Source organism: Vicia villosa, linkage group LG3 (genome assembly GCF_029867415.1).
Source record: "Vicia villosa cultivar HV-30 ecotype Madison, WI linkage group LG3, Vvil1.0, whole genome shotgun sequence".
NCBI lineage: Eukaryota > Viridiplantae > Streptophyta > Magnoliopsida > Fabales > Fabaceae > Vicia > Vicia villosa.
The window spans coordinates 124,170,686-124,196,728 of NC_081182.1; the positions used below are offsets into that span (position 1 = coordinate 124,170,686).

Sequence of the window (26,043 nt, forward strand, 5' to 3'; positions counted from 1 at the left end):
TTATAACTTTCTTCCAGTATTAATTTCAGGGGGAGATTAATTATCTCAGAGGGAGATTGTTAATCTCAGGGGGAGACATATTCACACACTGTTTATATGCTTATGCTATAACTGTGTAATTGTCTTTAGCTGTCTGATATTCTGATTGCAAATTCATATCACTTATATATGTTTTTGTCATCATCAAAAAAGGGGAGATTGTTAGAACAAGATTTGTTCTGATCAATATTCTTAGTTTTGATGATAACAATGTATATGAATTTTGTATGAGATAATGTGGTACTCTAATTCTATGCAATTTCCATTTCAGGAATCACATAAAGAGTATGCACAAAATCAGCGCAAGAAGCACTGACTCAGAAGGTTCAGCATGCAACATCAGAACATGGTCTGACAAGACATCAGAAGATGATCAAGCAGAATCAGAACATGGTCTATGGAAGCATCAGAAGAGCTTGAGATCAGAAGCAGAAGCACTGAAGTTCTCATGGTATCACGCTAAGAAGCACTTCAAGGTCAGAAGACAAGAAGATGCTCTGCACCAAGCTGTTTGACTCTGATGATATTCAAACGTTGTTTACACAAACATCAGATCAGAAGCAAGTACAAGATGGAAGGCTATGATGACTGACAAAAGGAACGTTAGAAGCTATTAAAGGCAATGTCAGTAGACACAGCGAAAGCAAGGCTCGAGGTAGTTGACAAAAGAGTGAAACATTAAATGCAATGCTGTACGAATCACGCAAAGCATTAAATGCTTCCAACGGTCATCTTCTCAAAACGCCTATAAATAGAAGTTCTGAAGAGAAGCTGAATACAACACTTTGTGCAAACTTACAGAAACGCTGTCAAATTCAAAAAGCTCTCAAACTTCATCTTCAACCTCACTACATTGCTGTTGTAATATCTTAGTGAGATTAAGCTTAAACTTAAGAGAAAAATCACAGTTGTGATAATAGCTTATTAAGAAGCATTGTAACTCTTATAAGAATTTGTTTACATTAATTTGTAAGAACTAGAGTGATCAGGTTGTGATCAGTATACTCTAGAAAGTCTTAGAGGGTATCTAAGCAGTTTGTTCCTAGAGTGATCAGGTTGTGATCAGAATACTCTAGAAGACTTAGAGGTTATCTAAGTGGGAAACCATTGTAATCTTGTGTGATTAGTGGATTAAATTCTCAGGTGAGGTAAATCACTCCAAGGGGGTGGACTGGAGTAGTTTAGTTAACAACGAACCAGGATAAAAATCATTGTGCAAATTGTTTTTATCTTACAAGTTTTAAAGCTACACTTATTCAACCCCCCCCCCCCTTTCTAAGTGTTTTTCTATCCTTCAAGTGGTTATTCAATTATCTATCTATTTTTCATACTAGTTCTATCAACTGGTATCAGAGCATTACGGTCCTTATTACGTTGATGGTTGTTATTAAAAGTGAGATGAAGGCACGAATGAAACTGTTAGAACGTGGATTTGAAGCGTTGTCAGTAATGAAAGAAACAATGGAGAAACAACACGAAGAAGACCAGGTGGAACGAATGTAGGTTAGACAACAAATGACATAAATATTTGAAATTGTTCATCACACGAGGCGCAAAATTCCAGCAGGATCACAACACGAGGTCCAATTCGATGAAGATGATGCGTCGCAGAATCACCGACATCCACGGTCTCACAAAGAAAGATGGCTAAAATTGGAAATTCTAATTTTTGAAGGTATTGATGCTTAAAATTGGTTGAGCTACGTCGAGCATTATTTTGACCTAAAACGGGTGTATGAAACAAAGAGATTGTAGGCAATGATGGTGGCCATGGAGGGTAAAGCACTTGCATGGTATCAATGGTGGGAGGTGTCTTCACCAAACTCGACATGGGAGGATATCAAAACAGCCATACTTAGACATTTTCAACCCTCAATGATCTAAAGTTCCTTTGAATTGTTGTTGAGTCTCAAACGAACAGGAACATTGGAAGAATATAGGGAGCAATTTGAGTTATATGCAGGGCCCCTGAAATGTGTAGAGCCATCTTATTTAAAAGAGTTTTTTTGAATAGACTCAAAGATGTGATAAGGGCGTAACTAAAGCTTCATCCAATTGACAGATTATCTAAATTAATGGATTATGCACAAAGGGTTGATGAGAAAAACAGATTGTTAAGCAAAGGAAATATGGGTACAAATTCAGGTAACAAATTAACATTTCGAACTTACAGTAACACCCGAACTGCAACATGGGAATCAGGGACTAAAAATGAATCCTCAATTGTATCGGCAACCGGAAGTTCAGTGGGAGAAACTAGTAATCAAAGGCCAAATAATCCTTTCAAGGTATGGGGTTTCGGGAAATTATTAGATGCTGAACTACAAGAAAATTCAAGGAAAGGACTTTACTTCAAATGTGGTGAAAATTTTAGTCCGGGACATGTATGTGCTAACAAGCAATTCCATGTATTATTGTTTGAGGGAGATTTGGAGGAATAAACTGAGGAAGAGATTCAAGAAGAAAGACAAGACTTGGAAATGAAAATGGTGCAACTCTCCTTATATAGCATATCAGACCTCACTACTAAAAAATCTACTCAACTATGGGGAACCATGGAAAATAGAAAGGCTGTGATCTTGATAGATTGCAGAGCATCTCATAATTTTATTTCCTCCATGTTAGTAAAAAAAGAAAAGTATTTAGTAGAAGAAACCCCACCTTATTATGTTGAAGTGGGAAATGGAAGGAAAATCCCATGTGAAGGAATGTGCCCCAAAACTGAAGTTAATTATGCAAGGAATGGAATTTCAAGAAGATTTATTTATTTTTGACTTAGGAGGAGTGGATGTGGTGTTGGGAATGGAGTGATTATCCAGCCTTGGTGAAATTAGAGTAAACTTTGGGGATTTAATCATAAAATTTCCTCTTCATGGCAAGTACCATATTTCGAAAGGAGAAACATAATTGACAAGGGCAACAATCTGTCCTTAAAGCTATTCGTGTTGTAGGCCACAAGTTCTTCTTGAAGTGTCAACATTTGAAGGGAGGGGGAGAAATTAACCACAATCGACCTCAGTAGCTAGAAGAAATCCTAGTCAACTACGAAGAAGTTTTTCAAGATCCACGAGGATTACCAACATCTAGGAGATATGACCACACAATTGTACTCAAGGAAGGAGCCAATATTCCAAATATCAGGCCTTACAGGTACCCACACTGCCAGAAAAATGATCTTGAAAGGTTAGTGGATGATATGCTTAAGTTTGAAGTCATTAGGCCAAGTGTAAGCCCTTATTCAAGCCCTATAATCTTAGTTAAAAAGAAAGACGGGGGATGGCAATTTTGTGTTGATTATAGAGCTTTAAATAAAGTTACCGTGCCTGATAAATTTCCCATTCCTATTATTGGAGCCAAATTTTTTTCTAAATTGGTTTTGAGACCGGGTACCATCTAATAAGAATGAAGGAGGAAGACATTCCCAAGACTACCTTTAGAACCCATTAAAGACATTATGAGTTTGTTGTGCTGCCATTCAGACTCACCAATGCCACTTCTCCTTTTCAATCCCTCATGAATGAAATGCTTAGACCATACTTAAGAAAATTTGTCTTGGTTTTCTTTGATGACATACTAATCTACAGTAAGAATGTGGAGGAACATCAGAAGCACTTACAGGAAATTTTAGCATTATTACAAGAGCAAAAATTATTTGCTAATTTGAAAAAAAATGTAGTTTTGGGCAATCTCAATTAGATTATCTTGGCCATATTATATCTAGAGAAGGAGTATCGACATACCCCAAAAAGTTGCAGTTATGATGGAGTGGCCAATTCCCAAAGATCATAAAGCTTTAAGAGATTTTTCGGGATTGATCGAATATTATATAAGGTTCATGCAGAATTATGGCAAAATGGCCACACCATTGAATCAACTATTGAACAAAGACAGTTTCACTAGAATCAAGATGCATAAACTTCTTTTGATCAACTAAAACATGTGATGGCTAAATTGCCTATTTTATTTGTCCTAGATTTTTCTAAAGTTTTTACCATAGAAACGAATACTTCCAATCGAGGACTCGATGTTGTTTTGTTACAAGATGGCCAACCAATGGCTTTCCATAGTCAAACTTTGTCAAAAATGGCAAAATCCAAGTCAGTTTATAAGAGGGAATTGATGGAAATTGTCATAGTTGTGCAAAAATGGAGACATTATTTATTGGGGAGGCATTTCACCATCCTTACTAATAAAAAAGTCTTAAATTTTTTTGGATCAACGATTTTTTGGGAGAGGAGTAGTTTAAGTGGACCTCAAAATTGATGAGAATGGATTTTAAAATTCAATACAAACCAGGATATCAAAATACAATGGTTGACGCTTTATTCTGGAGAATGACTTATGCAACTCTTTCCACTATACACTTTGATGAGCTGGAAGAATGGGAGGCCGAAATCCAAAAAGATCCGAAGTTATTAGGCATCATTCAAGATTGTTGAGGGATGCTAACTCTTATCTAGGGTATATTTTCAAGGATCAAAAGTTTTTCTATAAAGGGAGGTTGGTGTTAGCTAAAAATTCCTCTAGGATTTTATAGTTGTTACAGGAGTTCCATAATTCAGTAGTGGGGGAACTTTCTGGTTTCTTTAGAACCTACAAATGCATTTCAATCATTATTTATTAGGAGGGGATGATAAAGGATATTCAACAATTTGTAGCCACTTGAGAGGTTTATCTATAGAATAAATACCAAATTTTATCTCCGCTGGGATGTTGCAGCCATTACTGATACCTACGCAAGTTTGGGCTGACATCTCTATGGATTTCATAGAGGGATTACCTAAGACACAAGGTAAGAATGCAATTTCAGTTTTTATAGATCGTTTAACAAAGTATGCCTATTTCATCTCTCTTAATCATCCATTCACTGCTAAGGATGTAACTGAGGAAGTGGTAAAATTGCATGGATTTCCATCAAGCATTGTATCGAATAGAGATAAAGTTTTCCTTAGTCATTTATGCTCGGAGTTATTCAAGATGGCTGGAACAAAGCTAAAACCTAGTTCTGTATATCGTCCTCAAACATATGGGCAATCCGAGGTGATTAACAAATGTTTAGAAACTTACTTAGGCTGCCTCAGGAGAACAAGACCAAACCAATGGCCTAAATGGTTAGGTTGGGCATAATTCTAGTTCAATACCAATTACAATAATTCTTTTAAGTTGACACCTTTCAAAGTTTTGTACGGACTAGAACCTCCACATTTGGTGAAAGGGACTATCATTCTATCCTTGGTGGAAGAAGTTAATGTTATGACTCAAGAAAGGGATCCCCTTCTTCATGATTTAAATTTTTTTTATTAAAGGCTCAGGCTCAGATGAAGACTTATGTGCATCAATTTAGACATTCAGATACTTTATCCATAGTTGATTGGGTCTATTTGAAATTGCAGCCATACCAGTTGAAATCACTTGCCAAGAAAATAAATGAGAAATTGAGCCCTCGCTTCTATGGTCCCTATCAGATAATCAAACAAATTGGCCCTATTGCGTTTGAATTAGTTTGACCACTAGAGAGCAAAATACACTCTGTTTTTCATGTCTCTTTGTTGAAGAAGGCTTTATCCCCAACAACCTAACCCCAACCTCTTCCATCTATGCTTTTTGAGGATCTAGAACTCCAAGTATTCCCTGCGGAAGTTAAGGCTATCCACAACACAACACAAGGTTCAATTGAAGTCCTCATTCAATGGAAAGATCTTCCGGACTTTGAAGCTACTTGGGAATCAATTGATGTCATCAAAGAAAAATTTACGTCCTTTCACCTTGAGGACAAGGTGACTCTTTTGGGGGGAGTATTGTTAGACCTCTTCTACAAAATGTGTACAAGAGGCAGGAACGGTCTTGACTTTTTAGAGGCCCGGGGCTAATAATAAAAATGAACCCCTAATTTAATTGAGCAAATAATTTAAAATTTAATCATATAATAATTTAAATCTAATAATTTAATTCACAATCCCTTTAAATATAAAAATAATAGTATTTTGCTAAAGTTTTAATATTGTAATAGGAATAAAATTGAACCATATATATATTTCTATGTAAAAATAATAATAGATCAAACTAAATGTGATATATTTTATCACAAAATTTAATAATAAAATAAAATGAACATATAATAAATATTTAAATATTAAACTATATAATATTAGTATATCTAAAATATATATTTAAAAAAGAATAAAATTAAAAGGGATATTAAGGGATACTAGTACTTAGTACCCGTGCAAGACACGGTTAAATATTTTCTAAGTTAAATATGAAAGACAAAAATATTTATAATTATAAAGTGTATTTTTAATAAATTTTGCAATAGTAATTAAAATTATTTATATATAAAAATTTCAAATGACATATCATTTTAATGTCATATTTTGTAGAATATAATTGTAGTCAAATTATAATACCAAATTTTAACTAATTAAGAATTATAATATTTATAATATTTTTATTTTAAATGTTTATATCAGTTAGATTTGATCTAATAAAGTAACCTATCCAAAAAATCAACTTATAAGAATTTGAAAAAGAACATTAGTAAAAAAAAATTGATTTCAAATATGGTATGATTATATACACAAATCAGACAGAAACTTGAAAGTATTTAAAAAAATGTCGATCCTTTGATATTCAAACAAAAACAACATAAAGGTCGTTCCATTTTATAATAACATACATATATTTGGACATTAACAAAATAAATTCAAAACACCTTCTTAGTTGTTGAACTATATAGAGAATATTAGATATAAGCTATTGAACTTTATTTGATGAAACAAATATTCAGGATATATATTTTCCATAATTATATAGCAATAAACTCAAATCAATCAAATCAAGAGACAAAGTTGATAATATTTATACACACTATACACTATCAATCACAATTACTCTGATAGAATGGAAATATATGTAACGCCCGGAAAATAAGTATATACTTGATTTGGACGTTTGTGACGTTTATTGGAATTGTACCGTTTTTGGAGTTGTTTCAGTCGGTATTAGTTCGGGATGGCGGACTAATATTTAATTGAAGGTTTTCATATTTTTGGTACCGGAAATATTAGTAAGGTAATATTCCGCGTTTTGGGGCGTTTGAACGATATTTGAGCGTAGGGGCATTTTGGTCATTTCCGCGAGGAAGATATTTTCTTTATAAAGAAAACAAAGAAAGGAAAAAGGATGGAAAGAAAAAGAAGAGAAAGAAAGAGAAGAGAGAAAGGAGAAGAAGGAAAAGAGAAGGAAAAAGTGTAGATTGGTGGATTCTCGACCGATTCGAGTTCCGATCGTTGCTATAGCAAGGTAAGGGGGTGAATCTAATTTATCTTGGATGTATGATTCTTATAGTCTTGTTCTTGTTCTTGTTCTTCTTGTTCCAATTTCCACAATTTTCTTGTGTGGTCTTTGTTTGATTTAACTTTGTTTGAGAATGATTGTATGATGATTAAATGATATCCTTGTTGTGTTATGGTGATTGATCATGTTTCTTTTCCATTTCTATGGCTTGATTGAGTTTGGATAAAATGTTAGGTTTTGAGATAGATTGATGAATCAACCATGAAAAGTTTGATGTTAGGTTGTTTCTATGGTTTGTATGTGTTGTATTGGTGTTATGATGATGTTTTGGAGTGGTTTTGGTGGGTATAAGGGGCTTGAGACAGTTCTGTTCGTGCTGGGTTTTTTCTGGTTTTTCTCAGGTCCGCTAAGCGGCCTCAGGCCCGCTGAGCGGAGTTTTCGTTGGTCCGTTTCTGGAATTTCCGCTTAGCGGCCTAAAGCAGCCCGCTGAGCGGCCAACAGCATTTTCTGTTTTTCCAAAACTTCGAAACTTCGTAACTCCTGAACCGTAACTCCGATTTTGTCGCCGTTCGAAGCGTTGGAAAGCTAACGCAATGAACTATACTATTATTTAATTAAATGATTCATAGGATGAAGTATTCCATTATTTTTATTAGGAACAAGTGATGAGTTGTGTAGTATGTTCAATTAACCAAACCTTGAAACCTTGTAACTTTTGATCCGTAGCTCCGTTTCGTACGCCGTTCGAAGTGTTAGGAATCTAGTTGGATGTTCTATATGATAGTGTAGGCTTGGTTAGCTTGTTATTAATTGGTTATGAGGGTTGTTGATGAAAACACATAATTGTTTATATACGCAATATGATTGGTAAATAATCATAGTGCTTGGTTGCAATTGTTGATGATGTAGGATGTAGTAGTGGTTGGTTGATTTTCATAAATGGTTTTGTGAACTAGTGCATGATAAATCATGATGATGTGTTGTGTGAATGTTATCGTATTGATACGAGGTATGTGATTAATTATCGATAACATGAGATCATGTTCATATGTGTTATGTATTAATGAATGTTCATTCTTGATATGTGACGATGTTTGGTTGTTTGTTGTTAACATGATGTGTGGCCTTATGGCAAGTAATTGTTGTTATGAGAATGATGTATTGATGGAGTTGTGGGCCAATGTCCAATATTAATTTGATGTGATGCAATTATGCGATCATTTATGCCGATGTGGCTAGTATGTTTTGACGGTGAATGTGTGCTGTATGCTTATTAATGCCTGTGTGGTAATTATGGTGTGATGTAATTGATAACGATGTTATTAATTGGTGATGTATCCTTTTGGATAGAATATAAACGGTGTAACGTGGGTATGTGACCGTGTTATATTGTTGATGATGTTGTTGTCGTGTAATAGAGTCATATATTTGCACAGCATAACATTTCATTACGTTAATGGCGGAATGCTATTAGCAGGTGGCCTGTATTGGCAATTATTACCAGTGGGGGCTTAATGCTCGGTAAAAAGGTGTATTTGCCCTAGTGGCAAGAGGTCATCAGTGGGGGCTAAATGCTCGATGACGTTTAGTCGTAGCTTGATGCTCGACAAAGGTGTATTTTCCTTAGGGAAAGAAGTCCCAGCATAATGCTCGGCAAAGGTGTATTTGTCATAATGACAAGGGAGTTTTACTCCGGATTTGGTACCACATGCATATGCATAGTTGAGTCTCATTCATCATTGTCTGTCTTTATAATTATGTTATCATTCATGTGTCACATTACTTATATATTAATTGTGGTTAAATGAGTGGATTACTTTGTTGTATGATTCTTGATGATACTTGTTGGCATTACTATAATTGTCATGCTTTCATTATGAATTATATTCTCACCCTTCTGCTGATTTGATGCTTGAGTGGCATCCTGCAGATTAGCCGCTTTGGGAGTCTTTTGGAAGAGGTAGTTCTCCAGTTGATCTTGTCGGTCGCTCTGATACGTAACACCGGGGAGTCGGGAGTCTGTTGTTATTTATTTATATATGACTCTTTGAACATGTATATGTGATAATGTGTTGATGTGTATTGTAAACACTTTATTTTGGAAAACTCCTCTTTGATAGTGAGAGCTATACGTATATATATATATATGTTCATATCTTCCGTGTGTTATGTATCGTTTTATTGGCAGGTGTTGTATGCTTTTGACATCGCTGATGTCCGTTTGTTTTCTAGGTGTTTGTTTGGTTACTTAGTGTAACATCCTAATTGTGTTGTATGAAATTTTAAATACTCTGATATTTTCTTGCCTAAATGCTTTGGGTAGAATTGGGGTGTTACATTAGTGGTATCAGAGCAGGTCGGTCTGTCCGGCCAGTGTTGTCTAATGTTGTTTAATTCCTCAGTACGTGATAAGTGTGTGGAGCACTGTCAGTACTTGTTGTGCCTCTAGTCGGATGTATGCAGGTATGGTTTGAAGCTAAGTGGGGGAGAACATATGCTTCTCGGATATGTTTCAGTTGCAAGATGTTAGTATGCTACTGAGGGCAGCAGTACTAGTGTTGTTGGAATTTGTTGTTTTCTGAAGTGAAGGAGACTTGGACTTAAGACTTCAGTTGTTAATCGAGTTGGAGTGTCACGGAGTAGATGTTGGTTAATTCTAAAGAATGGAATTTAGAAAGTTGTGATGCTCTAACGCTACTGATGGACTATGAAGTTGTTGTTTGAGTAGCCTTGTGTGAGTTGACGTTGTTAGAAACGTTTTGGAACTCGAGTGAGAATTAAGAGTATGAAGAGTTGAGTAGGATCTCGGGAATTTTATTCTTAGGATTTGTTAGAAGTGTTTTGGTACGTAGCTACCGGACGTCGGTGTTAGCTGGTTCAAATGATCTTGAGAGATTTATAAATTATGGAATCATAGTGCTTCTGTGCTATGAGCAAAAGTTGGAAAAGAATATTATTAATGTTAGTACTGATAGTTTATACTCTATTATGATTGTCGGCTACCTATTGACAAATTGAGGACTTGATCACCCTTAATCTCTTGTTGATAGTAGACGGAATCGTATTGGATGTGATAGGCTTATCTGGCTAGTTTGATAATATTGGAAGTGAATGAGTCGGTGCAAGGTGGTACGACGTTGTTTATGTTGTCGACGACTTTGGATGTCCTTGAGAAAGAGCAATTGTGGGAATTGCGGATAGTTGCGCATTTGTATAAGTGTTTCTTGAAGGTTTCATTGATTCATCGTCGAAAAGAGGAATTTTGTCTTGGAGTTCTGTTTTGACGGATTTAGTTCCTAGAAATATTGTTGTGTCGAGGGTTCCGTATCGGATGCCATCTTTTGAGTTGAAAGAGTTGAGGAGTCAACTTAAGGATTTTCTTGAGAAGAGGTTTGTTCGTTCAAGTGTGTCGCCGTAGGGTGCATGTGTTTTGTTGGTTAAGAAGGAAGGTTCTACGAGGCTTTGTGTCGATTTTAGACAATGGAGAAAAGTGACAATTAAGGAAAAGTATTCACTTTCGAGGATTAATGTTTTGACGGATCAAGTTGGTTGGAGCTTGTTTGTTTTGCAAGTTTGATTCGAGGTATGGGTATCATCAGTGTGAAGATGATCATGCTAAGTACTTGAGAATTGTTTTGTCCGTGTTGGGAAGAGGAAGTTGTTTGCTAAGTTTCCTTATGTGAGTTTTTGGTTGAGTGAAGTGAATGTTCAAGGGTTTAAGAGGAGGTTGACTATCGTTACTATTTTGATTTTGCCGGATCTGTTAGAACTGTTTGTGGTGTTTTGGGATGTTTCTTTGTTGGGTTTGCAAGAAGTTCTAATGCAGAAAGGGGTAAGTGGTGGTTTATGCTTTTATGCAAGTTAAGATTTTTGGAAGGATTTATCTGTCACAAGATTTAGAGTTGGCAGTTGTTATTTATGTTTGGGAAATTTGAAGGCACTAATTATTCGGATCGAGTATTGTGATTGTTGAAACAGTTGTGAGATTTGAGTTTGGTTTGTGAAGCGAATTCTTCAAGTGTTGAGCTTTATATGTGAAAGCTTACTTATGGTATTCTTGATGAGATTAGAAAAGGTCAGAAATCGGATTTGAATGGGTTGATAAGATGACATTTATTGGTCAAAGGTAAAGATGGTGATCTTCGGATTGATAAGAGCAATGTCATGGGATGTCATGATCAAGGTTGTATTCCTAATGTTCGGATTTGAAAAGAGGACTTTGGATGAAGTGCGTCGTAGTGATTTGAGTATTCATCCTGACGTACTAAGATATATCAAGATTTGAGAAGGTCATTTTTAGTGGCAAGGTAATGAAGAAGGATATGAAGGGATTTGTTTAATTGTGATTGACTTGTCAGGAGTCGTCTGGTTTCATGTAACTGTTATCCATTCCTGAGTAGAAGTGGAATAGCGTTTCTATGGATTTTGTTTCTGGTTTGCCGAGGACGTTGAGTGATTGTGAGGCGATTTGGTCACTTAAGGATCTATGAGGGCTTGTGTTGTGAAACAAGGATGTGTTTGGATTAGCTTTTTACCTTTGAATTGGATAATACAAAGACTTTTGTCTGGTGTGCAAGCTGACACAGCATATTAAGAGGTTGAGTATGATAAGAGAGAACAATGAGTTTCTGGTGAGTACTAGAAGGATTTGGAAGTTGGTTATGAAATTGGTAAATCTGTTTGTTGTGGGAAATCAGAGTGCGCATCGGAAGCGTGAAATGACGCGGTTCGTGTGTGTATGAATTGTTAGAGTTCAAATTATGGACAGTGGATGTGGTAGGAATTATAAGACCACCAGGTGTTTTGGTTACATGTTTGACTGCTATGTCTGGACATGGTTGTTTGGATGTTGTGCGACCGGGTTGTTGTCTGTGTCTTGGTTATTTTCTTGTGTTTTGGTGTTAGTCGGTGAGTGCATTGTATGGGCATTGCATCTCGTTGTCGTTGTTGTGTTTTGGTTGTTTTGCTTTTAGCTAGAGTGGTTCGTTGTTGGTGCTGATTGTGTCGTTGCTTTCGTGGCTTGATAGTTGGTTAGTCGGAGGCGAGAGCGTATCCAAGTTCGTTTGTGTTTGGGATATTTCCGAGGACGGAAATCTTCTAAGTGGGGGAGAGTTGTAACGCCCGGAAAATAAGTATATACTTGATTTGGACGTTTGTGACGTTTATTGGAATTGTACCGTTTTTGGAGTTGTTTCAGTCGGTATTAGTTCGGGATGGCGGACTAATATTTAATTGAAGGTTTTCATATTTTTGGTACCGGAAATATTAGTAAGGTAATATTCCGCGTTTTGGGGCGTTTGAACGATATTTGAGCGTAGGGGCATTTTGGTCATTTCCGCGAGGAAGATATTTTCTTTATAAAGAAAACAAAGAAAGGAAAAAGGATGGAAAGAAAAAGAAGAGAAAGAAAGAGAAGAGAGAAAGGAGAAGAAGGAAAAGAGAAGGAAAAAGTGTAGATTGGTGGATTCTCGACCGATTCGAGTTCCGATCGTTGCTATAGCAAGGTAAGGGGGTGAATCTAATTTATCTTGGATGTATGATTCTTATAGTCTTGTTCTTGTTCTTGTTCTTCTTGTTCCAATTTCCACAATTTTCTTGTGTGGTCTTTGTTTGATTTAACTTTGTTTGAGAATGATTGTATGATGATTAAATGATATCCTTGTTGTGTTATGGTGATTGATCATGTTTCTTTTCCATTTCTATGGCTTGATTGAGTTTGGATAAAATGTTAGGTTTTGAGATAGATTGATGAATCAACCATGAAAAGTTTGATGTTAGGTTGTTTCTATGGTTTGTATGTGTTGTATTGGTGTTATGATGATGTTTTGGAGTGGTTTTGGTGGGTATAAGGGGCTTGAGACAGTTCTGTTCGTGCTGGGTTTTTTCTGGTTTTTCTCAGGTCCGCTAAGCGGCCTCAGGCCCGCTGAGCGGAGTTTTCGTTGGTCCGTTTCTGGAATTTCCGCTTAGCGGCCTAAAGCAGCCCGCTGAGCGGCCAACAGCATTTTCTGTTTTTCCAAAACTTCGAAACTTCGTAACTCCTGAACCGTAACTCCGATTTTGTCGCCGTTCGAAGCGTTGGAAAGCTAACGCAATGAACTATACTATTATTTAATTAAATGATTCATAGGATGAAGTATTCCATTATTTTTATTAGGAACAAGTGATGAGTTGTGTAGTATGTTCAATTAACCAAACCTTGAAACCTTGTAACTTTTGATCCGTAGCTCCGTTTCGTACGCCGTTCGAAGTGTTAGGAATCTAGTTGGATGTTCTATATGATAGTGTAGGCTTGGTTAGCTTGTTATTAATTGGTTATGAGGGTTGTTGATGAAAACACATAATTGTTTATATACGCAATATGATTGGTAAATAATCATAGTGCTTGGTTGCAATTGTTGATGATGTAGGATGTAGTAGTGGTTGGTTGATTTTCATAAATGGTTTTGTGAACTAGTGCATGATAAATCATGATGATGTGTTGTGTGAATGTTATCGTATTGATACGAGGTATGTGATTAATTATCGATAACATGAGATCATGTTCATATGTGTTATGTATTAATGAATGTTCATTCTTGATATGTGACGATGTTTGGTTGTTTGTTGTTAACATGATGTGTGGCCTTATGGCAAGTAATTGTTGTTATGAGAATGATGTATTGATGGAGTTGTGGGCCAATGTCCAATATTAATTTGATGTGATGCAATTATGCGATCATTTATGCCGATGTGGCTAGTATGTTTTGACGGTGAATGTGTGCTGTATGCTTATTAATGCCTGTGTGGTAATTATGGTGTGATGTAATTGATAACGATGTTATTAATTGGTGATGTATCCTTTTGGATAGAATATAAACGGTGTAACGTGGGTATGTGACCGTGTTATATTGTTGATGATGTTGTTGTCGTGTAATAGAGTCATATATTTGCACAGCATAACATTTCATTACGTTAATGGCGGAATGCTATTAGCAGGTGGCCTGTATTGGCAATTATTACCAGTGGGGGCTTAATGCTCGGTAAAAAGGTGTATTTGCCCTAGTGGCAAGAGGTCATCAGTGGGGGCTAAATGCTCGATGACGTTTAGTCGTAGCTTGATGCTCGACAAAGGTGTATTTTCCTTAGGGAAAGAAGTCCCAGCATAATGCTCGGCAAAGGTGTATTTGTCATAATGACAAGGGAGTTTTACTCCGGATTTGGTACCACATGCATATGCATAGTTGAGTCTCATTCATCATTGTCTGTCTTTATAATTATGTTATCATTCATGTGTCACATTACTTATATATTAATTGTGGTTAAATGAGTGGATTACTTTGTTGTATGATTCTTGATGATACTTGTTGGCATTACTATAATTGTCATGCTTTCATTATGAATTATATTCTCACCCTTCTGCTGATTTGATGCTTGAGTGGCATCCTGCAGATTAGCCGCTTTGGGAGTCTTTTGGAAGAGGTAGTTCTCCAGTTGATCTTGTCGGTCGCTCTGATACGTAACACCGGGGAGTCGGGAGTCTGTTGTTATTTATTTATATATGACTCTTTGAACATGTATATGTGATAATGTGTTGATGTGTATTGTAAACACTTTATTTTGGAAAACTCCTCTTTGATAGTGAGAGCTATACGTATATATATATATATGTTCATATCTTCCGTGTGTTATGTATCGTTTTATTGGCAGGTGTTGTATGCTTTTGACATCGCTGATGTCCGTTTGTTTTCTAGGTGTTTGTTTGGTTACTTAGTGTAACATCCTAATTGTGTTGTATGAAATTTTAAATACTCTGATATTTTCTTGCCTAAATGCTTTGGGTAGAATTGGGGTGTTACAATATACACACAAAATACACTATCAATCACAACTATTCCTATGATAGAATGGAAATACTATGATGAATGAACAAAAGTGTTAAAGATATACTGTATCCTGGCTGTTGTGTCCGAAGACTGATTTGTCAAATTCTGTAGTTTAGGAACAAATATAAACCTGTTGCAACAACAATTCTTTGATCTAGTCCAACATACGTCTGCACTAAATCAAAATATCATAATAGCTCCACAATTACCCGGAAAACCATCCGCCAACGCCTAGAAAGTAGCAAAAAACATCACCAGAATATGAAAGAAAACTATAATAGTCCAAAATTGAAAACATAAATGGTGAAATTGAAAATCCAAAAAAATGTAAATCTTAGTAGAAGGTTAATTTCGAGGCATGATTGTCTTTCAATCTTCCTATTTTTTCCATTTCCATAACTCGGTGAAACATATCTTGGGACACAAGTATAGCCTAATTAGAATTTCAATGAGCTTTTCTTCACAGGATTTTTTGCCAACTTCATTGTCCTAGAAGCAAAAACTGATTGCAAGGAAAATCCAATATCTCAAGTCCTGAAACCAACCAACAAAAACATTCTATATTGAATCAATTTGAATAATTTTCTTATTCCCCTTTGAATAAGTAGAACTAACAATAAACTAAAAAGATAATTCTACCAGTAAGCAACTATATTGATTATTAGTATTTTCAAGCAATATCTTTTCCTCAATAGAAATAACAATCGATATGCATACCTCCATAATTATTTGAGCTTGTTTTCCAAGTTCCTCAGCAAACGGGTATCGATTGGATCCAAAGGCAACAAAGATTTTTCATAATCTTGGCTTTCACTTTTTCGCCGGCTTAAAAGACAACAAAACATTTTTCTCAAGTTGCAGGTCAGCATCCATAGTGAGCAAAGAATAGAATATAAAATTGTATATTATATTTCAACAGGAAAATTTTTTATTCAAACGAAAATGCACAACCTCACAATTATGTTTTAATAGAAAACAAACAAAAATTTATAAGTAGGATGCTGACAAATATTATATCCATAATTTAGAAAATCATACAGCTAGAATCATAAAGATGGGGAGACTATCACTCAATGATCACCTCCATCTCAATTTTCAACTCCAACAGGCCCAACAAACACAGTTAAAAATTAGAGATCGAGCAAAAAGAGGGTGTACCGTCAGATCTGCAGCTTTGCATAGAAGTGGAATCGCTGAGCATTTTCGATGTGGTCTACTTCGAACTTGATGGATGCAGCAGGTGCCTACAAACAGAGGGAAATCCGACTGTAGGGTTCACGTGGAGGTCGGTGTTGGCGACATTGATTTGCAGAGGCGGAAATCTGACTGTGGGGTTCACGTGGAGGTCGTTAACATCGTAGTGTCTTTCGGCAAATAAGAAATCAATAAATTAACTTTCATGAAAAAATGAATTGAAAAAATGATTAGATGTCTGGGAATTCGAAGTGAATTGGAAGTGTTGCATTGAGAATAACAATTTAAAGGGAAAGAGGAAGGTCGTCGTTTTTGTTCTCAATGCCTAATAGATGAGAGAGTTGAATCGGTGCACTGCTATCATTTGAAATGGTTTATATGTTTTCAAAGTCGAGATATAAAATTGATTACAAATAATAATTACAAATTTCAAATATTACAATTACAATTTAATAATCATAATTAAAAAATTGAATTCACATAAAAGAGAAGTTATAAAATTGAATATTGAGAAAGGAGAAGGTACGGTTGAATATTGAAAATTCATAAAAGAGAAGTTATTCAATATTAAAAAAGAGATCTTTCTAAAAATCATAATCAATATTATAATTATAATTATATTATACATTTCTAAAAATAAGTCAAAAAATATAAATAGTTAGATTATATTAAATTAATTAAAAAATTGATCAATATTATCGATATAATTATATTATACATCTCTGAAAATAAATCCAAAAATTTAAAAAGTTATATTACATTAAATTAATAAAAAAAACTAATTATAAAGAGAAGTTACAATTTAAATAATTATAATTAAATCTTTTGAAAAATATAAAAAAATTATTCTATTAAATTATTTAAAATAATTTACATATAAATATAAATTTGAGAATTACTAAAAGTCAACAATTTAATTCCCCTTTATGTGTATTTATTATATTGAGAATTTAAATTTAGAATAAAAATTAATTTTAGTAAGATGGTTAGAAATTAGTAAAATAATTAATTAAATAATAATAAAATAATTAAAATTAATTATAATAAGATTACTATTAATAGGAAGTTTTAAAATGGTAAAGCTTCTAAGAAGATGACACTTGGCAAACTTGCCAAAAAAACTCATCTTGCTTTATTATATTGTATGATAATAATTAAGTCTAGAATATGGTAATAATTATACCATTAACTCTTCATGAAATGATGAAATCATGTTGTAAGAACAACAAAAATATTACACATGCCTTAAATTGAAGAATCGAACATACGACTTTATGGTAGAAGTGAGACTAAAACAACCGTTGGGACAACACTGTAATGTTGCAATTCCTTTCAACAAATAATATATATAAAACCACTTATCATATTACTAAGCCCACCCTCCAAATTTTTGAGGCCCCATTTTTTATGAGGCCCTGGGCTATGTACCTGGTTGCCCTGACCCAGGACTGGCCCTGCCAAGAGAAAATGGCAGAACTGATTATATCAGTTATAGGAAATTAGTGGGAATTACTCAGTTATGGGGCAACTACATTATAGGAGTTATGAGGCAGGTACATTTTGGGGAGTGGAAAAATATATAATGAGAAGATATTGAACATGGGGAGACATCTTAGAAATTATTTGTGGAATTTGGAAAGGGAGTGTTCGAAGGTTCTCGTAATCCTTGGCAAAACCGTGTTCTCATACTTCTTTCATTTTTTACTGTTGGGTTGCTTTCTCATACATTTATGAATGTATATCTCTATGAGACTGTTTTCCTCAAGGGTTAACTCAATAAAAATAGTGGTTATTCAATTATCTATCTATTTTGGTACCAGTTCTATCAGCTTAAAATTGATTTGATAAATGAGTTTATACAGAAATAGAAGGTAAAGGAGTAACAAATTACGTCACTGCTCTTTTTTGGGATGACAAAAGGGAAGGATTTAGTGGAAATAATTGAAATATTTTGGTTGAGAGATTTATGAAGATTTATTTTTATTCATAACACTAAAAATCATCTGGTCCAAGAAATTAGTTTCTGTAGGGTTTTGAAGGGAAAGTCTTCAAAGGATTGCGTTTATATCTTGAAATGTGTTTGACATTTTTAAAAACTTTAAAAAATAATATGCTAAATTAACATATAAAATCATATTGTTTTTGAACTTTTTAATAATATCAAACACATTTAAAGACGCAATCCTCTAAACCCTTCCCCTCCAAATCCTTCCAAAAACCAACTCTCAAATAGACCATTAAGGTATGTTTGGATTTGGTGGTATGAGATGAAATGAAATGGAATAGAGTGATAAATAATTAGATTCCATTGTTTGTATTTGCAAATAATGAATGGAATTGAATGAAACATGATGAAATCTATTCCATTCCATTTCATTCGATCCCTCATTTTTTGTTCAATTTAATTTGGGGTATGTGATAGAATGTGATATTTTTAATAAAATGACCAAAATAATGGAGTGATATTTATATTCCATTTCATTCGACTCTATTCCATTCTATCAATCCAAACATAATCTTAAAGTATGTTTGAATTCTTGACATAAAATAGAGAACGAAGTGATAATGATAACTAGTAAGATTTCATTTTTGAAGTTGTAAATATTGGATAAAATGAAATATATGATGAATTCATTTCATTTTATTATCCATTTTTTTCTATTCAATTTGAAATATGCTATGGAATGAGACTTTTTAATAAAATAACATACCATAATCTTAAAGTTAAAAGTTAACACTAAATTATGAGTAATGCTATTCTTATACCCATATTATACACCAATACTTACACCAAACACTGTTCATCGTATTTATACGGTGAACAGTGTTTTTTAAAATAAAATAATAATATTTATTTTTATTTTTAAAATTAAGGACGGTACTGTTCATGTACGGTAGGGATGTTTGCGGGCCGGTTTGGTCCAGTTTTGAGAGAATCCGATACCCGAACCGATTAAAATTCTATGGATTGGATTTGAATTTTTGTGCGATAAAGCCCAAGCCAAACCAAACCGAGAAACAATGAGTTGGTTTGGGTTGGATTGATCGGGTAGATAAAAAATACAAAAAATATTTGAAAAAATAACTTATTTGAAAATTAATTTTTTCATGATAATATAAAAAAATAGTATTAATAGTGTTTAATCGTAAATATTAGACAAACAATTTTTCTCTAATAGATTCAAAAATATCTAACAAGAAAAATATTTAACCTAAAAGCTTTTGAATCTATAATTAGTCACTTGAGTTAGTATGATAATGAATGTGTTTCATAACTCTATACTCATTTACCACACCACACTAACAATTTTCTAATAACAAATTAAAATATAATAACTTGTCACATACAATATTTCACTTTTTTCTTCTTGAACTTGAGTGCTTGATAGTAATTTTTATGATTATTAATCATGATTGGTTTGGGTTGGGCTTGCAGGTAGAAAATTGAAAATCCGATTTCTGAACCAATTACCATTGGATTTCATTGGTTCGGTTCTTGCCCGAACTAAAAAAATGTCCAACCCAAACACTATGGATTGGTTTGGATTCCGGTTTAGTTCGGATTTACCCGAACCAATGAACACCCCTAATGTACGGACGTGTATTAACCAACTTCATTAACCAAGTTTTTACACTGTATTAACCAAGTTTAATGACTGCTAAAAATTATTTTTAATACCTGGATGTTGCATTAACCAACTTCATTACTGCATTAACCAAGCTTTTACATTGCATTAACCAAATTTGGTGACTACTGTAAAGTACTGTTCATGGGTGTAAGAATAACATTACTCAAGTTCGGTTAATGCAGTGTAAGAACTTGGTTAATGCAGTAATGAGGTTGGTTAATGCAACATCCAGGTATTAAAATAATTTTTAACCGTCACCAAACTTGGTTAATGCAGTGATGAAGTTGGTTAATGCAACATCCAGGTATATTAAAAATAATTTTTAGCAGTCATCAAACTTGGTTAATGTAGTGTACTTAGTTAATGCAGTAATAACAGTGGCGGAGCCAGGAATTTTATGCAGCCTGGGCAAAAACTTCACACCATTGATTATTCATAAGTTTTAATTTTCACACCCTATTTTTATTAATTTTGCCTCTAATTTTGCCCCTGATTTTGTCTAAAAATTGACTATTAAATTGCGGGAGTACAGAGAAAATAGGGGTTGAGCCCCGGCGCTTGTCCGGGCTAGCTGGGCCTTGGCTCCGCCCCTGAGTAATAAAGTTAGTTAATGTACGTCCGTACATGAACAGTGTCGTCTGTAATTTTGAAAATAAAAAATATTTTTTATAAATATTATTATTTTATTTTAAAAAACACTGTTCACCATATAAATACGGTGAACAATATTTGGTGTAAATATTTGTGTATAATATAGGTGTAAAAATAACATTATATAGGTGTAAGAATAACATTGCTCCTAAATTATTAACCGAATAGTTTTGAAATTTTTTGAAAAACTAAAGGTAAGGGTAATAGGGTATATTAGAAAAGAAATTAAATTGAAACCTTAATACAAACCTTTATTAAACTCTAACAGAAAATTTCGGAATATTTTTTTGAAAAAATAGGAACGAAAAAGGAGGGAATTTTCTGTTACTACTTGACAAATTAATGCTTAATTTTTCAAACTTTTTATGATTTTCGTAGTTTTAGAATTGAAATCCTCAAACTTCCACTCCAATTCTCTTCATCTTCGAAGCCACCAACCAACACTGAAACCATCATTCTGATCCTAATAACCAATACGACACCGTTTCCATCAATGGTTAAGGGTTTGCACAGCCAAAACCTCCCCGCCGATGTAGCACACGTCGTCGATCAGCTAGAGCGCCACTGCTTGGCTCCTGATGGATCTCTCATCTCCAAGCCTCTCTACAACGATCTCCAACTCGTAATTCTCTTTCACTCCAAACAATGCTCTCTATGTGTTTGTTGAATTTCCCCTCATAATTGGAAAATGGGTGCTTCATTTCATCATTAAAAACTCCACCCATTTTGTTAAATTCCAAAAAATTGAATAAAGGTTTGGTGGGTACTGAAATTTGCTGTTTGATTTGCAGGCTAGAGAGGAAATGTGCAGGGAACGACTTCGATATCTCGAAGCCATGGTATGTGAATGTTATCTTGTGTTTGGGTTATAGATTGGATTTAAACCATATGCACTGTTTGATTGTAATGTAAATAATGATTTAAATTGCAGTTCGCAAATATTGCTGATGCGGTCGCCTTTGCAACCGCAATTGCGGAGTGAATTAAATTCACATATGCGACTGCATCAAGAACGCATCAACAACTTCATTCACGTTCATTCACTTCTTTAAGCATATTTTGTTTGGGTTACAGATTGGATTTAAACCATCTGCCCTGTCACTTCAATCTAAACCGATTGTACACTTACTTTGATTGAAATTATTCTGTTTGGAAGAAGTGTGTGATGAAGTATTGAAATGAGGTCTTGGTACGGTGGGGCAAACTTTCAGTACGGCGGCGAGGGGTAGACCTGCTAGGTTAACACTCCACCCCTCAAGTTAGTTATTGAGCGAGAAGTAATTTGCAAGTAGGAACGAATTGAATACCTGAAACAGCGTGATCCGATCTTTATATAGTATGGGCATTAGAACCGTCCTCGTGTAATCCGACGCCTTTTGAGTTTTGCGGATGACCGTTCGATTAGATATCAACGGTGAGAAATATGATGGAGGGTGTGATCACCTGTTCTTGGGGGAAGTGAGGGTTCACCTGTTCGGTGTGACTTCCCTTTCGGCGCTTGTTATTGAGCTTGCTTTGCGGGCCTTGCTGACTGCACAAAACAGAAACTATTTTTTTTGCCACAATACCCACCTTTATAACTCTATTTTAGAAATGATAATTTGACAATAAAAATTGAAGGAACGTCACGGTAAAACTAATTTATACCGTAATATATGCTAATTAAATTCTTATGATGTGTTTGGATGGAGGGTTTTGCAGGGAAAGAATCACATGATAATATTTATATCTTTTCTTTTCTAAGTCTATATCTTGGTATATACTTTAGATTTCAATTTATTTGAAGGCTCACATGATAACGTTTCAAATACACTTAATTTAATTTTAGAAACATTTTATAGCTTGCTTAGTTTAGAAAAAAAAAACCCTCCCCTTCGAATTATAACACAAGAGTAAATTGTTAAGAGTAGTGTGAATGTGATTCTTATTTTAGTGATTTATACTTTTGGTGTGGTGGATTTGGTTGCAGGCTATATATTCTGAGGCTATTGCAATGGTGGAAGAGTATCATCAAGCCATTTCTGTGTCTAGCATCGGTGGAATGAGAGATACTGGAGGTCTTTATCCGCAGTTCGGGTTGAGGAACTCTCCTCTGGTACTTAAAATATTATTACTGAAAATTTAGTTTGATTTAGAAACCAATATGAGACCTGTGTGAGAATGTTGTTGCTTTTGGTACTTGAAAATTTGAGTCTTCAACAAAAAAATAACATTTAAACTCTTTACTAAATGCTATTTTTGGGATTGGAGTATTATATGGATCATCTCTTTTCCCTTCATACCTTTAATCATCGGCTACATGAATGGAATTGATATTTAAACAGCAATAATGAAGATATTGATTTCGGAAAGCGGAATAGATTACATAATATGTTACCTGTATGAAAGTGATGTTCATTATTCCTTCTAAAAAATTTGAGTCATCAACATGGAGAAAACAATCATACTCTTTACAAATTGCTCTTGGTTGGAATGACATATGATACAGATCATCTTTTCACTTCATACCTTACATCATAAGTTACATGGAGGGAAGGGATGTTTGAACTGCGTAATAGTAAAGATACTGGGATTTTAATTTAGATGTTACGGAATTGCGAAGCAGTTAGGTTAATCTATTGAGTGCTTCCTAAAATTACGTTGCTCAGTATTGCAAAAGATCTGTCCTAGGTAGTTTGCCTTAGAGAGGACTGTGAATGTATTTTATATAGAATTACATATTTCATTTTCTGTAAATTTTGTTAGAATATGGTCTGTTATCTCTTTATTTTACAGCTTTGATTCTTGATATTTCATGCTCTCATATTTATGCATTGTCCATTATGTGCTTAAATGTGTTTTTAGGGCACCGGTCTTTATTGAACCAAATGAACATGTCTATATATTGTCAGGTTTATCAGACATTAGAACATCAAATGATTGTCGCTGAAGCAGCTCAGCGATTGAGACTACCTCTTATTTCCAAAGATGGAGAAGTTCACGATGAAGAAATTGAAAAGCTAAGTGTAGTGTCTCGAAACTCCCTTGACAGTAATAGCACCAGTGCTGTGAACAACTCGAGCTTGAGTTCTTCTAATTATGCCACTCCAAACAGCTCTGTTAGTGGGGCTAATTATTCTCTTGCTTCTATGGATCAAGTAGACCCTGTAGTTGGTGGTGTTCCCAGTCGTTTTCTTGGAATTACACCGGCTTATTTGTGGCAGACTCAGCATCTGAAAACACCATTATCTGTGGTATAATATGTGAATCACAGTATATGAAAGTCTGATTTAGTATTTTTTATGATAGTTATTATTTTGAAGTGATTGGCTAGCTTGGCTATGTTTTTTTTTATCTTTGACTCAAACAATATCTTTAGGATATGACAGAATATCGTATGTCTCTCTCACGGGAGGTTGATGCTCGCTTAAAAATGAAATGTGATAAGTTATCAGATGCATTTGTATTGGAAGACAATGGTAAGTATGAATTGCAGATTTCTGATATATATTGGGACACAATGGCGATTTCCTGATTTATAGTTTGGTTCTGCTAGCTGATACCTTGTCTTGTTTCTTGATTCAGATTCATCATCATCTGGAAGTCAAAGTTCAACTTCACGGCTTCCAGAAAGGTTTGAGCTTATTCAAGTAGCCTAATTCTTTTAATATTTATGATTTTGTTTTTGGGCATAATGTTTAGGAAATACTTATTCACATGCAATCTGTTTCCCGAAGTTTCTTTCTCTAATATCTGTTATCTTACCAGAGTGAAGTTGTTGATTGAGGAGATTGAAAGAGAAGAAGCAGCTCTGAGGGATGACCTTTATTCTGCTGATAGAAAATTTGCTGAATATTATAGTGTACGTGCATAAGCATTTCTCTCTTGCTGACACATTTCTCATAATTCCGACACTAAATCTACACGAGTGTTTGTGTGAGTGAGAGAGAGATTGCATATGTGGTTTGTTATGCTTATACATTGTATTTCTTTTTCGGTCTTGTGTATATGGTGATCTAACGTAGATAGTTGATGTCATTACTTCTAATCAGGTACTGGAACAGATACTTGGGGTGCTCTTCAAACTTGTCAAAGATTTGAAGTTGGACCGTCAACATAAATATGTGAGTATTTATTATTCACCATAATCCACTATTTTGATAGCTAAGTACACATCTTGACTTCCAAATATGTATGTAGGATGAGATGCAGAAAACATGGCTTTGTAAAAGATGCCAAACCATGAGTGCAAAATTGAGGTTTGTTTGCTATATATCTTATATATTGTTATTGTTCCTTGATATCAAAATACTGTCATGTTTTAGAACTTAAGAAGGGATTGTTGAGTTCGTAGTAAAATGAATTCGATATTTCATCCACAAGTTTCTCTAAAACTCTGCTGGATTTATCTAATAATTTTGATATCTGCAATTTCATGTCAGTGTTCTAGAAAATGTTCTTCTCCTCGGAACTTACACTAAGGAGTCTATAGCCGCCCTTCATAAGATAAGGTTTGAATGATGAAACCTTTGTAACTCTGTATGCCGTTCCTGATTTAATTTTAATCAGCCATTTCCTTTAAATTTTAGGAAGTATCTCGTCGAGGCTACTGAAGAGGCTTCTATTGCATATAATAAAGCGGTATGTTTCCATCTGAATGTTTTTTTCATTTGGATGATTTAGAGGTCATCATGGATGTGTTGGTTATATGTATTAATATTAACCCTTGTAACAGGTTACTCGACTGCGTGAGTACCAGGGTGTGGATCCTCACTTTGACGACATAGCGAGGCAGTACCAAGACATTGTAAAGGTGACAATACTTAACCAAATACACACCATGTTTTTTAATATCATTTTGATTTCCTATAAAAACAATCTTTTAGTTTTAAAAAGATTCTTACATTGGTGAGAAATTATGCAGAAATTGGAAAACATGCAATGGACAATCGACCAAGTTGAGATGGATCTGAAACGCATGTCCGATAGTTCTACCTCATAGAAGTTTTATGTTTGTGTTCATCTAACACGGTTTGATTCTTTATATGTTGGGAATGGTGTTGAAGATATGACCCCCTCCCTTATCCCTGCATTTGTTTTATCACACACTAATACATGGGTTTTTCTTGTTTTGTCACACACTAATATCATGGGTTTTTCTTGTTTTCTCACACACTAATTTCATGGGTTTTTCTTTTCTTGTGTACCAACAAATATACTCAAACCCATCCACTGGTTTGAAAGATGTATTCAAACCCATTTTAAAGACAATGCGTCAAAAAAAACAAATATATCCACAAATTCTCAGTTGCCCAGTAAATAAAAAACTTCTAGTGTAAAACTACCAACAAATCTTCAAACTTATTTCAATGAAATACATCTACTGAAACTTC

General features: G+C 34.5%; 1 protein-coding gene and 1 long non-coding RNA gene across 2 annotated transcripts; one reads left to right on the top strand and one right to left on the bottom strand.

Moving 5' to 3' along the window:
- Nucleotides 1-15,596: 15,596 nt before the first annotated feature.
- LOC131656620 (uncharacterized) lies at nucleotides 15,597-16,497 on the bottom strand. Its single transcript, XR_009300199.1, has 3 exons — nucleotides 16,356-16,497; nucleotides 15,915-16,022; nucleotides 15,597-15,731 (listed from the first exon to the last, which is right to left on the bottom strand). It is a non-coding gene; the product is annotated as an uncharacterized LOC131656620 (long non-coding RNA).
- A 4,443-nt stretch (nucleotides 16,498-20,940) lies between these two features.
- LOC131656621 (AUGMIN subunit 4-like) lies at nucleotides 20,941-25,821 on the top strand. The gene is made up of 13 exons (XM_058926288.1): nucleotides 20,941-21,293; nucleotides 21,463-21,510; nucleotides 22,641-22,766; nucleotides 23,563-23,904; nucleotides 24,030-24,129; nucleotides 24,236-24,284; nucleotides 24,419-24,512; nucleotides 24,703-24,774; nucleotides 24,851-24,909; nucleotides 25,093-25,161; nucleotides 25,240-25,291; nucleotides 25,386-25,463; nucleotides 25,575-25,821. The coding sequence occupies exons 1-13, from the start codon at nucleotides 21,165-21,167 to the stop codon at nucleotides 25,650-25,652; spliced, it is 1,296 nt and encodes a 431-aa protein (XP_058782271.1). The 5' UTR covers nucleotides 20,941-21,164; the 3' UTR covers nucleotides 25,653-25,821.
- Nucleotides 25,822-26,043: the final 222 nt, after the last annotated feature.

Bases quoted from the DNA above. Each gene is read 5' to 3' on its own strand.
- LOC131656621 (XM_058926288.1), top strand. From the start codon at position 21,165: ATGGTTAAGGGTTTGCACAGCCAAAACCTCCCCGCCGATGTAGCACAC. The intron at 22,767-23,562 runs GTACTTAAAATA...ATATATTGTCAG, and splicing joins GGTTGAGGAACTCTCCTCTG to GTTTATCAGACATTAGAACA. The intron at 25,162-25,239 runs GTTTGAATGATG...TTTAAATTTTAG, and splicing joins GCCGCCCTTCATAAGATAAG to GAAGTATCTCGTCGAGGCTA.